Source organism: Castanea sativa, chromosome 1 (genome assembly GCF_040712315.1).
Source record: "Castanea sativa cultivar Marrone di Chiusa Pesio chromosome 1, ASM4071231v1".
Classification (NCBI taxonomy): Eukaryota; Viridiplantae; Streptophyta; class Magnoliopsida; order Fagales; family Fagaceae; genus Castanea; species Castanea sativa.
Window position 1 is genome coordinate 30,525,156 of NC_134013.1, and position 14,903 is coordinate 30,540,058.

General features: G+C 38.6%; 3 protein-coding genes across 3 annotated transcripts; 1 reads left to right on the forward strand and 2 right to left on the reverse strand.

The window, feature by feature from the left end:
• Positions 1-877: 877 nt before the first annotated feature.
• On the forward strand, positions 878-6,536 carry LOC142621648 (mitochondrial adenine nucleotide transporter ADNT1-like). The gene is made up of 8 exons (XM_075794960.1): positions 878-1,241; positions 3,891-3,939; positions 4,177-4,340; positions 4,458-4,495; positions 4,911-5,023; positions 5,153-5,266; positions 5,436-5,780; positions 6,119-6,536. Exons 1-8 carry the CDS (start codon positions 1,075-1,077, stop codon positions 6,200-6,202), a joined length of 1,074 nt encoding a protein of 357 aa, XP_075651075.1. The 5' UTR covers positions 878-1,074; the 3' UTR covers positions 6,203-6,536.
• Positions 6,537-7,510: 974 nt separating this feature from the next.
• Positions 7,511-7,978, reverse strand: LOC142624725 (uncharacterized). The gene has a single exon (XM_075798453.1). It carries the CDS (start codon positions 7,976-7,978, stop codon positions 7,511-7,513), a length of 468 nt encoding a protein of 155 aa, XP_075654568.1.
• A 2,692-nt stretch (positions 7,979-10,670) lies between these two features.
• LOC142624738 (uncharacterized) lies at positions 10,671-13,093 on the reverse strand. The gene is made up of 4 exons (XM_075798476.1): positions 12,988-13,093; positions 11,742-12,849; positions 11,588-11,660; positions 10,671-11,438 (listed from the first exon to the last, which is right to left on the reverse strand). The coding sequence occupies exons 1-4, from the start codon at positions 13,091-13,093 to the stop codon at positions 10,671-10,673; spliced, it is 2,055 nt and encodes a 684-aa protein (XP_075654591.1).
• Between the last annotated feature and the right edge of the window lie 1,810 nt (positions 13,094-14,903).

Genomic DNA, 14,903 nt, shown 5'->3' on the forward strand with positions numbered 1-14,903 from the left:
AATCTAACACTTTTTTTTTTAGCGTGGGATAGTTTTTCCTTATTGTATTTGAAGGGTGGTTATTTTCTTTCAAGCATGAGTTGTGGGACGTTCTTTTTTTGAGAAGAAAAGTGGGGAAGGGGGAAGTTCTGTTTTTGAGAAGAAAAGTGTGGAAGTTTTATTGTACACGTTTCTTTTTTACGAATAACTCTATTAAGAAAATGTGGGCAAGATAAATATGTGGAGAGTTTTTTAAGTTATTGAGTGGAAGTAGGAATATATTAAAAGTAAGAAGACATTTTAACGTAAAAGTAAGAATTTATTATTTTTATCAATTTACTATTTTAATCTAATTTTTAAGTTTTAGGTAGAGAAATTTTTTACTATAAAAAAAGCAATAACTAATATTTTTTTTGTCAATTTACTATTTTAACCTTATTTTTAAGTTGTTGGTTAATTAATTTGTGGGTATTGTTGACTGTAAAAAAAGTAATAACTAACTTTCTGAATCCTCTTAATATATACAGAAGATATATATATGTATATATTATTGTTTTCTAAAATAAAAAAAAATAGGGGAAGAGTTTTTTTTTTCATGTAAAAAATTATTCCTATAATTTTCTAACTTCTAATAAATAAATAAAAATTATTCCTATAATGCCCAAATCCAATTGCAATTTATTTTTATTTTTTTTTTTACCCCAATCACAAATAATAGATAATCACCCAAACGCGGCGAGTCTGTACGACTGGGCGTTTTCATTTCCGTATGCGTGATAACATCATAGCACTGTCTGTTTCCATATAAAATCTCTTCTTTCTTTTTTTAACCGTAATTATTCCTTTTCCTTTTTCATTTTTTATTTATTTTTTTAGTCATTCACTATTTTTTTCCCCCAACTAACCAAAACCAAAAACACACCAAAAAAAAAAAAAAAAACACGCTTCCGTCTCTCGCAAATATGCTCACTCACTCTCGCTAAAAAACGACGTCGTCGTCGTCGGACGCCGGTCAACGGAGCCGTTTTGACAGTGAAACCCTAGGGTTTGCTGCGTTTTTTTTTTTTTTTTTTTTTTTTTGCAGTGACTGTTTTGATGGCTTCCGAGGACGTGGTGAGCAAAACGACGGGCGAGTCTGCCGTTTCGACGATCGTAAACCTCGCCGAGGAAGCCAAGCTCGCAAGCGAAGGTGTCAAAGCCCCTAGCCATGCCTTACTCAGCATCTGCAAGTCTCTCATCGCAGGAGGCGTCGCCGGTGGAGTGTGAGTTTTCATTTTTCGCTTTTTTCTTTGTTTGCTTTCTGTGATTGTTTTCGATCTGTATTCGTTTTTTGTTGAATTTCTCTGAATCATTTCTCCCTCTCCCTCTTTCTCTCTCTCTCTCTCTCTCTGTTTTTTTTTGGTTTTGTTTTACTTGTTGTTGTTGTTTTATGTTTCTACTCATTTGCTTTAATCATTGAACAAGTTTTAATTTTTAATTATTTTTTTGGGGTTTATGTTCTATATTTTGTTAAATGAGAGGTCATTTGATTTTTTTTTATCTATATATACAAACACACATAAAGTCATGCTGCTCTTGTCTTAGAATTGTAAAATTTCAATTTGGGTCAATTATCAACTTTGGGTTTTTTTTTTTTTTTAAATGGTTGCTTTTAGAGCTGCATGAGGTTTTATTCTATTTTATTTATTTATTCTACTTTTTAATTTCTGTATTGGGTTCTTGGTGTTCTAATAATTCAATTTTTACAACGAGTAGAGGAGGGGAGAATTTGAACCTTGGTTTTCCTTATAAGAAGACCGGGTAATGCCACCGAGCTACAAAGCTCTTGGCTTTGGGTTTTTGGTGTTTATCGGAAGAATATACGGTGACGATTTAGGTTATATCCTTTGGTCAGATTGTTGGGAGGTTTAGATGGGGGTGAGAGCAAATTTTCCAGGGGTAATGCTTGGAATTTTTTTTTTTTTTGAGTAGGTTATACCCCTTATATGTTGGTGCTCCCAATTTTTTGTCCCTGATATTCTTGTGGGTTGCCTGTGTTGAGGTGGGGGTTTTTGAATGTGGAATGAGCTTTATATAGTTCTCACTGTGAAGGGTCTGTAGTCGGTGCTAATTAGGATGAGATTATGTTTACATTTATTACATTCTTACTATTGCATGGCTCCATAGGCAGTATCAATCTTACGGAGATCAAGACTTTGTGACTTTTTATTTGTTTATAATTTTTAGGATTGGTTACATACTCACCCGATGGGTTTTGAACTCATGACTTTGCCATTCACTCTATTTCTAAAAGGAAGAAAGTCTTAGTGATTACTTCTCTACTTTACTTATTGTACTTTTTAAGTTGTAGAATCTACTGACAGCGTTAGCAGTTAAATCTAATCTATGAGGTTTAAGGAATTAGGATTTTGTTTCATTACCTACAAGTTGTAGTTTTCAAGCATTTAGGAAATTGGTTGTATGTTTTGGGAGCAAATGTATGGTTTTTGGGATTGAATAGAAGATTTAAGGGATTGAAATGTGATATGGCATGTTTGGCACATGAGAGATTTTTGAGGGGAAAAATGCCTTGACACTGCCTGAACTTTGGGGTAGTTGCCTTGACACCTCCTAAACTTTTATTTTGGCCAATTTAGTACTTGAAATTTACTGATGTGTCAAATTGCTACTTCCGTTAGTTCAGTTTAATAAACTAACGTTCTAATCACGTGTGGGAAAAAAAATTATAAAAAACGAAGTGTTTGCAGGTTCAATTTAGAGAGAAAAAACTAGGAGAGAAAGAGGACTAGAGGAGCAAGCTAGGTGAACCCACCGGAACCACACCCCATATTTCTTAGCTTATTCAGGGCTCTATCTTTGTCTCTCTCTTTCTGTTTAATTTTCAAGCTATGGAATCAAGAAACCCAAAAGAAATTATGGTCTCCAATTCATCCCTAAACACAATTTCTTGGTAACCCGCTCTTTTTCTCCCAAATTTTAATTAACAACTCAAATATCCATGGAATCAAACTAGTTTTCTATATTCACACCCTGAAGTTTTGACCAGACTAAGAGAGGAAGAACTTTACCAAATCCAGTGGATGGTGTTCATCAGATTGAAAAATCCAAAAAGGTAGAAAAAGTATATATGTATACAAGTCAGCATAAAACAACGGTTTGAATTAATTTTGAATGGTAGAACTAGCAAAAGGGTTCTTTTTAAATATTGCTAATTTGACGAAGAATCTGCAGAAAGCAACGGTTGGAAAAAAAATAGTTTTAATTTGATTTCTGTCTTGCATGAAAGGGAGAAAACTGAACCAAATCCAGCGGGACCATGAATGCAGCGGCAGAAGAACCCCAAACTCCGGCTTAGGTGGGCCTAGGAATGAAGCAGTCCAATTCGTTTGATCCTCTCTTCTAAGTTTTCTATGTCAAAATTGAACCTGCAAATACTGCTGTCATCCACACGTGTAGATGTTAAATTTATTAAGCGGGACTAATGAAAGCAGCTATTTGACGCATCAATAAAGTTTAGGTACTAAATTGGCCAAAATAAAAGTTTAGGGGGTGTCAAGGCAACTACTCCAAAGTTCACGAGGTGTCAGGGCATTTTTACCGAGTTTTGAGTATAAAGACTATAAAATATTTTTGGAAAATGTTACTTATAGTAATAAGGTTGGAAAATGTTATCTACAACCATATGCCTTGGAGTAGAAAGCATGGTCTAGCTATGTATCAGAATTTTTTCTTCATTTGAGGTCCTTGAACTGGAAGAAAAATGTATTGGCCTGACCTGAATCAATACACTTAACCATTGTTATTGCTAGGGTTAGCAACAAGATATTCTTTCTTGCAACATGCATTCTTGGGCAAGCTTTTTACTTTGTAGTTTATTACATTTAACAAGTCTTATGTACTTTCTGCTGCAGCTCACGTAGTGCTGTTGCTCCTCTAGAAAGATTAAAAATTTTGCTCCAGGTAGTTTCTTCTTCACCATCTGAATCCCCCTTCAAACCCCCCCCCCCCCCCCTCCCCAGGCTCCCCTTTTAGTGAGCAGATATATATTAATGATTATTTACATTACTTTTGAGAGAGAGAGATGCTATTGTTCATGATTCTCATGATTGCATTGGGGAGAATGTTTTACTTTTATATGTATACAATTTCATCATCTCTTTAGCTGGAATGAATGGTTATTGCTTTTGGAATATGCAGGTTCAAAATCCTCATAGTATCAAATACAATGGAATGATTCAAGGCTTAAAATATATATGGAGAACTGAGGGTATAAGAGGAATGTTTAAAGGAAATGGAACTAACTGTGCTCGTATTGTCCCAAACTCAGCTGTCAAGTTCTTTAGTTATGAGCAAGCATCTAGGTATGTTGCTGCACTTAACCTCCTCCCCCTCTCCCCAATATTTTTTTGATTCCCATTGACATTCATTTTTGTATCCTAATAATTACTCTTTTCCCTTTGCTTACTTGTTGTAAACAGTGGAATTTTATGGCTTTATCGTCAACAATCTGGGAATGGTATGACCATCCACTGTCTTCTTTTTCTTTTGTTATTGTTGGATTTTCAGAAATGATACTTTTCTTCTCCTTTTTTATTTTTTTTTGGGGGGGTGGGGTTGTCTGTTTGATTTAGTTTTAAATGGCATCTTATTTTCACCTCTTATGTACACCTTTTTAAAGCCTTAGGTAGATCTGTATTTTTACATTCTTCTTTTTAAACCAAAGAAGCCAATAAAAATAAGCTCATCTGAACGCTCTTTTCTTGTAAATTTTGCATAATGCTATCATTGAATGGTTGCTTCTGGTATTCATCTCTCTTTCTCTCTCACCCTATTTTTGGGTTTTTGTGGGGGTGTGGATGTTGGAGAGAGGGAGATTATAATGATGATTGTGGATGATGGTTAAAGATACATTTCTTCATCATCTAATGCAGAAGAGGCAAATCTTACTCCTCTTTTACGACTTGGAGCTGGTGCATGTGCTGGAATTATTGCCATGTCAGCAACTTACCCAATGGACATGGTACGGGGTCGGCTGACTGTCCAGGTATTGTTTGCAGTTTTGATTTGGAATTTAAATGTGATTAGCTCCTCTAATTACTGTCTTCGAAGTGCAGGACTACCTTTTCATCTAATCACTTTGGCTTAACTTTGTTTTTGTATTTTATTTTTTCAGACAGAAAATTCTCCTCGCCAATATAAGGGAATCTTCCATGCTCTTTCTACAGTCTTCCGGGAAGAAGGCCCTCGGGCTCTTTACAGAGGTTGGCTACCTTCTGTTATAGGAGTTGTAAGTAAATACTTAATGATTTTTAAGCTCCTCTGCTGCTAACTATTGAATATTATCCTTTACTAGGTCATAGAAATTTATCTGTACATTAACACTACTATATTCACAGAAGATTTTGAATTCTCATTTCTATATGAAGGGGCTTGTGATTACTGTATGGTGTTTGTAGATTCCATATGTGGGTCTCAACTTTGCCGTGTACGAATCTTTGAAAGACTGGTTGATTCAAACTAAACGTTTTGGACTGGCTGAAAACTCTGAGCTGAGTGTGACAACAAGACTTGCTTGTGGTGCTGCTGCTGGAACTGTTGGTCAGACTGTTGCTTACCCTCTTGATGTCATTCGACGAAGAATGCAGATGGTAGGCTGGAAAGATGCTTCATCTGTCCTGACTGCTGATGGGAAGAGCAAGACACCTCTTGAATATACTGGCATGGTTGATGCTTTCAGGAAAACAGTTCGGCACGAGGGATTTGGAGCGTTGTACAAGGGTTTGGTCCCCAATTCAGTGAAGGTATAGTGTATTTAATTATTCATGTTCTGCTTCATTTGGCCTTTTGATATTATACACATCCATCACCTACTAATGTTACTGCATTTCTTTTTCTTTTTCTTTTTCTTTTTTTAAATTTTATTTTTAAATTTTTTTTAGCATGTGTTTGAAAGGAGTTACATTATCTATTAATTGGTAACTTGAGTGGATATAGATATATTTTATCCTCATTTTCTCTTTTTTAAGAAATTCAAATATCAATCTGTTTGCTGGAGGAGATTATTATATCAAACTTCATTTTGTCTGTTAATGTTATTTAGGGAAGAGAACATTTTTAATTGTGTTGCTATTCTCTTTAGGTGGTCCCATCCATAGCAATTGCATTCGTGACATACGAGGTGGTCAAGGACGTTCTTGGAGTTGAGATGAGGATATCTGACTGAAGCAAGGGAAAATTAAAGCTATTTCTTCCAACATTTGTGCTAATTTTGCAAGCAGAAGAAATGGTTATTAGGAGAAGGTATTTTATCGGGAATTGTGTTCTTTCCAGTTAGGAGGAATCTTTAGAAACCCACTTTTAGCATCATGTTGATATTCCTTCCAGATATTGCCCATTTGTCCACCTTAGTTTTTAGCATTCATATTCTTATGCTATTGCAATAAGTATGATGCACTAGATGCATTCTGATATCTTCCCAGTGAAGTTAATTTATTACTCATTTGTAATTCTGGTGACCGGTTTATAAAATAGAATTGCCATCTTAGATCTTTTGGTTATTTCCCCTGCCTTTTTCTATCTATGCAGGTATTGATTGTGATACTATTTCTGCTGAATCTGCTTTGTTGGATATGTGAATGAAATGATTTTGTATAATATGATGGATGTGGTGTAAGTTGTAACAGCTTCTTTTGGGAGCAAAATGAATGTATTAGGTCAAGAAAAAATCCAACCATAATTAACTTATTTGACCATTACAACTGACGTTTTTCACCTTATTGTCTGTCAATACGTTTGCTTATAATACCATGTGCACAAACCAAATTTTAAGATTACTCCTGAAGTGTGAAGAGCTTCTGCTTGCATGCTTCTGTGCCTAACATGAGGATGGCTACCCTGATCATGATGAGTTCTTGAGGTCTAGTACTTAACACCTTCTGTTGTTGAAAGCCATGCCTGTTTGTCATAGTTTATTTTTATGCCTATATGTCATATCTTTTAAGTTTCAACTTATTTAGCTCATGCACAACTTTATAAAACTTTATTTTTTTAAAGTACAATTGCACTTTTATTCAGCTTATTTGTTAAGTCCAATAAACTCGTCCAGACTAGCCGTAATAAATAATTTTGGGTTTGCCACACACCATCTAGATGAGAAATACTGAACATTCCTTGCATTCGTTAGTAACATGTTGCCCAAACCAGGGTTTAGTGCATATTTAGCTAGGCCATCAAAGGAAAATCCAAATTGCCCCAGTGCCCCTCAAACAACTATGGGCATCTAACCATATCCAAGTTTGCTAAGAGTTACAGGTCTGCAACTACAATCTTTTTTTTTTTTTTTTTTGAGAATCCAGACCTTTCGGCCTAAAATTTCATTCAAACTTTGAAAAGATTACAAACAATCCCTCATAACAAGAGAAGCAATATCATCAGGAATGGACTCAATCCAAACTTGCAACTCATCACCCGACTTTGAGTGTCGGGCCAGAAAGTGGGCAATAGTGTTGTGTAAACGTTTTACATGAGTAAATTAACAGAATCGAAAATCAGAAGCTAAAAACAAAATGTCCTGCAGCACATGACCATATTTTGGATTCTCCACCTCTTTAGCCATTAAAGCTCTCACAATTACTTCTGCATCACCTTCACAAACTATCTCATAGATACTTAACTCTTTTGCAGAGAGTAGAGCTCGACGATAGGCTCGAGCTTCAACGGTTGCAGCTGACTTGGGGATTGGGATGCGTTCTGCCAGAGCACCCACTACTTGTCCACTTGAATCACGTATCACCACACCTAGTCCTGCATCGCCTTGATCTCTGAAAAGGGCCCCATCAAAATTTAATTTATAGAGTGGAGAAATGGGAGGCATCCATCTAACAGCTCGTGAACCCACTATAGAGACCCTCTGCACCTGCCCATGAGCTGATTTAAAATCCAACAAAAAAACCTCTGCCTTGGCTCGAATATTGTGATACTTGATGACAGATTCCCCCATTCTAGCAGAGTTCCTTCTGTTCTAGATTAACCACATCATTATAGCAACTAGGTTCCCATCAGTTCTGTTTCTAAGAGGAAGCAACACTTCCCACAGATCAGCAAAAAGCACTAAACTTACTTTTAAATCTCTTCTCCAAATCCGCATCAACTTCCCAAATAACATACAACACGTTACATCCCCATAACACATATACAGTGTCCTCCCAATCAGCTTTGCAATTCGGACAGTAGGCTGATTGGACCACCTTCCTACGCTTCAAGTTGTGCAAAGTAGGGAAAGCTTCATTAGCTGCTCTCCAAATTAAGTGCTTAACCTTGTGGGGCACCTGCAAATTCCATATGCCCTTCCAAAGCTGACTACTACTTCTATTGATTGAGCAATTTGATCTTTTATTCCTCTCTGACAAAGCCATTAACTTATATGCAGTCCGGGTTGTATACTCACCATGAGTTGAGGCTAGCCAAACCTTGCTATCTGGAATCTCCTGTATGCTTAGAGGTATACCCTTAATGATGCTTGCTTCATGGGGTAGAAACTCTTGTTCAATCAAGGCAATTTTCCACTGATGCTCCTCTCTATCAATAAGATCACAAACCTTTGATTCAGGAGGTAACCCCAAGACAGGGGAAGTAATTTTTGAAGCTGCAATATGTGGGATCCACCTCTCACCCCTAATCTTCACTGATTGCCCATTCCCAATCCTCCACACCGAGCCTAAGTCAATTACATGTTTGGCCTGGATAATGCTTTTCCAAGCATAAGAACCCTTATTAGAGACTTCACAATCTAGGACAGAACTGTGCGGGAAAAACTTGGCCTTAAAAACTCTATGAAAAAGTCACGTCTCATTATTTTCCAAACGCCAAATCTGCTTAGCCAGTAATGCGTCATTGAACTGGCTCAGCTCTTTAAACCCCATCCCTCCTTCATTTTTTGGTTGGCACAATTTGTCCCAGCTAATCCAATGAATCTTTCTTTGTTCCCCTCTATATCCCCACCAAAACTTTCTAATTAAAGTCTCGATATTTCTAATTAGACCTTTTGGCAACTTGAAGCAAGACATGGTATATGTAGGAATTGCTTGAATAACAGTCTTAATGAGAATTTCACGTCTAGCTTGAGACAAGAGTTTTTCTTTTCACCCCTTGAGTTTTTTCCATATCCTTTCCTTGATGAGACTAAAGGACTTCTTCTTTGCTCTACCAACCAGAGAAGGCAATCCCAAATATTGCTCATATCTCTGAATTGCAGGGACACCCAAGAAGGTTTGAATAGCTTCTTGAACCTGGGGATGAGTATTGGAGCTGAAAAAAAGGTTGGTCTTACCTCTATTAACACTCTGTCCCAAAGCTTGCTCATATTTATAGAGAGTAGATAGTATCTTCACACTTTCTGCTACTATGGCTCTACAAAAAATCAAGCTGTCATCTGCAAACAGCAAATGAGACACTTGTGGTCCAGTCGGACATAAGGAAACTCCCCTTATATCTCCAATTTCCAAAGCCTCTTTAAAGAGGGCATGTAACCCTTCCGTCACCAATAGGATAAGATAGGGCGATAATGGATCGCCTTGGCGCAACCCTCTGCTTGGATTAATAAGGCCGTGAGGCTGCCCATTAACCATAATTGAGTACGAAACAGATTGGATACAGCCAGCAATCAAACTAATCGACCTCTTGTTGAATCCCATTTTTTCCATGATCTTATCCAGATAGACCCACTCAACACGGTCATAAGCTTTTGACATATCAAGCTTCATGGACATGTATCCCATCTTACCAGTTCGCTTAGCCTTCAACCAATGTAATGTCTTGTGAGCAATGAGAATATTATCAGTAATAAGTCTTTCTAACATAAAGGCACATTGAGTTTCTGAGATCAGATTAGACAGTAAGGGTTTAAGCCGATTTGCTAATACTTTAGCTATCAATTTATACAGCACATTACTCAGACTGATAGGCCGAAAATCCGAGACTTTCCTGGGACTTTTGATTTTTGGAATCAATGAAATGAAGGTGTGGTTAAGGTTTGCTGGGACCATACCTGAATTTAGCACTGAAATGACTGCTTTTGAAACTTCAATGCCTATCTTACCCCAAAACTTCTTATAAAATAAGGGAGGAAGGCCGTCTGGTCCAGGAGTTGTATCCAGCTTCATTTGAACCTCTTTCACCACAAAAGGCTTAAGCAGCTCGGTATTCATAGCCTCTGTCACTCTTGGTTGCACCCCCTTAAGAACCGACTCCAACTCAATGGGCTTTGCCATAGAAAAAAGCATAGAGTAGTAACTAATAAACATCTCCCCAATCTGATCCTCCCCCTCTATCCAATCTCCTTGCTCATTCTCAAGCCCCGAAATAAATTTTTTCTTATTTCTTTCCGTTGCTCGACAATGGAAGTACTTGGTATTTTGATCACCATACTTTAACCACTCTGTTTTTGACCTCTGACTCCACATCCGCTCTTTAAATTCCATCAGCTTAGATATTTCCTTAGCAAGCATTTTCACACGGGCATGTGACCTACCAGTCATGGATTCACCCTCTGCCTTTATCAATTCCTTCCTCTTTCGTGCCAAGGTTATCTTGACATTCCCAAAATCATTTTTATCCCACAGTTGGAGTTGGGTTTGACAATCACTAACCTTCCTCATCACCTTGCACATTGGATCGCCATCAATGCTCATATCTCATGCCGAGTGAACCACTCCCTCACAACGCTTGTCATTAAGCCACATTGCCTCGAACCTGAATGGCTTCTGAGCACGGGAAAACCGTTTATGGGGATCATCAGAAGCCAGCCATATGGATTTGTGATCAGAGGACAAACCCAGCAAATGATGCAATCGTGTAGTGGGAAATTTTAACATCCACTCAACTGTTGCCACTGCTCTATCTAGGCGAACCCAAACTAAACCAGTATCATACCTCCTGTTGCGCCAGGTAAAAGGCAGACTCGAGTAACCCAGATCCTTTAGACCACAAAAATCCAAGCAATCGCAGAAATCTTGCATTTGTTTCTCAGACTGCACAGCCCCACCCGATTTCTCATCCACTTTTACAATTTCATTAAAATCTCCAACAAACACCCATGGCAACACAAATTGAGATGCAAGATGTTGAAGTACTGACCAAGAATCTTCCCGGTTGGCCGCTTTCGGAGCTCTGTAGAACCCCATCAAACGCCAGGCGTCATCAATTCCTAGATTTACCACCGCATCGATGTGCCATGGTGAAAAAGTCCTGACATGTAAATTCAGATCATTGTTCCATAATAAAGCTAGGCCACCTCCCAATTTTTTTCTTGGGACGATGAACAAATTATCATACTTCAACCGGCAACGCAACCTCTCAAAATATGAATTCTTCTTCCTTATTTCCATCAAGAAAATCACCTTGGGAGCTTTTGCCTTCACTATGTCTGAAAGCTCTCGAACTTGCCGGTGGTTCTCAAGCCCCTAGCAGTTCCAGCTCAAACAATTCATGGCGAACAGCGGGGCTGAGGGACAACCACCATCGATGAAAGGTTATCAAAACCATTGTTACACACCACTTTGCATTTCTGTGCTCAGGAGTCAGAAGCTTCAGCTGGTGGGCGTACCCTCACCTTATTCACCACATTCTCCTTCTCCTTACCCTCAGGGGCCGCACGTGCTAGCCTAGTCCACTTTCCTCCTTGGCTAATCAGTTATGTAGGCAAAGACCCAATTGTATTAGTCACTTCACGTAGAGGTGGTTGTGGGCTTTTTACTTCAAAGCACATACTAGAGAGTTTTTTAGGGCTTAAAGTCGGCCCAATAGGTTTCTTTCCCACGGGCTTCTTCAATCCTGATCCATCACACTCACCACCCACACTCTCCTTTGTCTGCGCCGCTATCCTCCCATCCTTTTTATCGTAGCACATAGCAAAAGGGCCTAATTCAGGGCCTAAGTTAGTTGGGACCCCCACCTTTGCTTCAAGCTTTATGATTGGTGCCAAAGCACCCATTTGCACTTTATCAACTTTCTGAAAGTTAGCTGTCTCCCACTGCATACCAACTATAGGTTCAGCTTGGTCAGAACTTTGTACTTGAACCTGACTTCTCAAAGAAGCTTCTATTCCCTCAATCTTTCCTACCTCCTTTTCAAGATTTTCTTTCTCACGCAAATCTTCTGACATGGGTGTGTGAGAGACTGTGTCATCCCTACCTAGCATCGGGTTGCTGACCTTCAGAGTTGTCTTTTCAGACCCATGAGTCCTGCCAGCCCCCATTTCCCTCCTCGGTAAGTTTGACACCTTTGGCGTCCTCACCATCCTGACCTCTGTTTTTTCAAAGCTACCCTCGGCATCATTTCTGACCCCGTATCTGGCCATCTCATTTCCACTCCGACGTATCAGATCGCCCCTCAGCCAAGCTCTGTATCGAAGGACGTTTATCCTTTCTTCTTTGCTGTGTTCAAGCCCTTCATTACAATCTTTCAGAGCATGGTTCAGAAGGCCGCATCTATAGCAGAAATTGGGGAGCCTTTCATATTTAAAGCTCACCCACCTGCTCTCGCCTCCTTCAATGGTAATTTTCTTACCGCGCACGAAGCGCTTCTTCACATTGATCCGCACCCTTACTCGGAGACACTTGCCCCATTGAACCCCAGACTCTAGGACATCAACGTCCAAAACTAGCCCTAAACTTGAGCCAATGGCCTTCCTGGTTTCCTTCGTTCTGCTCTTCAAAGGAAGATTATAGATCTGGATCCAGAACGGAGCCCATCTTATTTCAATCTCCTTTGGGGTAAGTTCACCTTCAAAGTCCTGAATAAGGACTAATTGTTTCTCATAGCTCCAAGGACACATCTCAATCACTCTCTTTTTATCTCTCCCATCACCGAACTCTACCAAGAAAAGATCCTCATCAATCTCAGAAATTTGGACCCCTTTATTTGGCTTCCACAACATTCTCATATTCTTTCACAACACATCCAAACTTATGCATCTTTGGGTCAGAATCTTCATCACAGTACAACACTTACCCACTTCTTTCGCTGCTTTAGTGCTACTACTATCTAGTACTATCCCTACATCTTCATCCTCAATGAATGTCAGTTTTTTCCATAGCTCTTCTAGTTCCTCTGCCATCATTTCCTCTAATCATGGATGACAACCCTTCAGACGACGAGGTGGAGGAGGGATACACACCACGGCCTCACACAAAGGAGGCACCACACTTTGATCGCCTTTTTTTCATTAACATTTTGTGCTATGTGATGATTTGTATTTGATATCCTTTTTTGCATTATCATTTGGGTCAGAGAATGTTTTATCATTCTATGCCAACTGAATGCATTACTAAACAATTAAATTTGGTTCCATTATGTTTTAGTTAACTTGGATATAATATTGGATAGTATTCACTATTAACGTCACATATGATTGTAACTACGCTATACATAATTGTATAGATTCGTCACATATGATCCTCTTAATAGTTTAATTCAAATTGGATGGTACCCATGTCACATTGGATAATACAAATATCACATAGGATTGTACCTACGTCATATTTGATGCCCCTTTATATTATTGGACAAATTCAATGGTACTAATATCACATTGGATAATACGAATTTATTGGGTAATACAAATTTAATGCTTACGTCAAATTTGATGGTTCTTTTATAATATAAGATATAAAATTACAGAGTAATTGGTTTGTAAGTCACATTCCCATAAGATTCCATTTTAAGCACCTTACATTCTAATATTTGGTTTTTAAAAATAATTATAAGTGGTTAACTCATAACAATCTTGGTGACAATTAAAATTTAAACAATGAGTTCTCCCAAAATGGTCACAAAAATAAGGGAATTCTTTCGTTATTATGGTTTAATAATAATTGTAGGGGTATTGGGCCCAATAGCATATGAAGGATGGCCCAACGAAGTATTTTGGGCTGGAAACCCAAAATCCGAAGACATCAAAATGGCCGTGGACTATTTACATATCCAAACACGTCCGAGGAGTAGATTTGTCCTCGGATTTCAAGGCCGAGGACATAGAAAGAGAAGTTTGGTATCCCTGGGTTATATTATAATGAGTCCTACAATTATGGGGATGCACGGTATACGTGGAGGGCGAGAGAAAGAACGGTGGAATGTCTAAAAATAAAGCTGCTACCACCGCCCATACATTAAAAGCTCTGTAAATTGATACACTGACTGTATAGATGGAAGGATGGGACCTGAACATCGAGCTTGGAACTTGGTCCCTAATCCCAGCGGGCTTTAGGGAAGAATGGATGGGACAAGTATCCAAAAAGGGGGATTGCAACCAGAAAAGTGGAAGGTGATGAAGGGAAAGGAAAGGATATAAATAGGAGGAAAGGCATACGAAGAAGAGGGAGACTTTTCTGAGTAAAAGAGATAGAGCCAATAGTAAATGATAATCAACACTTGTATCCAAACTTGAGAAATATCATTAGAAACCATCCTCGGACACAATCCGAGGACGATTTCTCAGTCTTACTCTTTGCAAACGATTCTTTGTTCTGTTCTATTGGGCCCAAAGCCCGTTCTTTTTGTAATTGTCTAAACCATCCTTGAAATCTAAATTACAAGCCCATCCTCTACAAATTCATTGTAAAGAAAGGTCTTTCAAGCCCATTTTTCTCCCAGTCGTAGTTTGGGAACTTGAATTGTGTCCTTACAATTGGCGCCGTCTGTGGGAATTTAGTCTTTAAGGAAGTTTAGGACATCATGGTAGGATCAGGACCACAACGCAGTGCGGAGTCCGTGGGCTCTCGCCGTGAGGATCTCTCCTTGCATCCCGATCACGGAGAGAACCGAGAGGAAGTGTACATACTACACATACCATCGAAGTGCAAGTCATTCGCAAGGAGGAAGCAGAGCTCCTTATGAAAGAAATGCCGTGGCCATGCGAAGGAGATTGA

Bases quoted from the DNA above. Each gene is read 5' to 3' on its own strand.
- LOC142621648 (XM_075794960.1), top strand. From the start codon at position 1,075: ATGGCTTCCGAGGACGTGGTGAGCAAAACGACGGGCGAGTCTGCCGTT. The intron at 1,242-3,890 runs GTGAGTTTTCAT...TTTCTGCTGCAG, and splicing joins GGAGGCGTCGCCGGTGGAGT to CTCACGTAGTGCTGTTGCTC. The intron at 4,496-4,910 runs GTATGACCATCC...CATCTAATGCAG, and splicing joins TCGTCAACAATCTGGGAATG to AAGAGGCAAATCTTACTCCT.
- LOC142624725 (XM_075798453.1), bottom strand. From the start codon at position 7,978: ATGGGGGAATCTGTCATCAAGTATCACAATATTCGAGCCAAGGCAGAG.
- LOC142624738 (XM_075798476.1), bottom strand. From the start codon at position 13,093: ATGGCAGAGGAACTAGAAGAGCTATGGAAAAAACTGACATTCATTGAG. The intron at 12,850-12,987 runs GTAAGTGTTGTA...TTTTCTTGGTAG, and splicing joins TAAAGCAGCGAAAGAAGTGG to AGTTCGGTGATGGGAGAGAT. The intron at 11,661-11,741 runs GTGCTTTGAAGT...ATAACTGATTAG, and splicing joins CCTAAAAAACTCTCTAGTAT to CCAAGGAGGAAAGTGGACTA.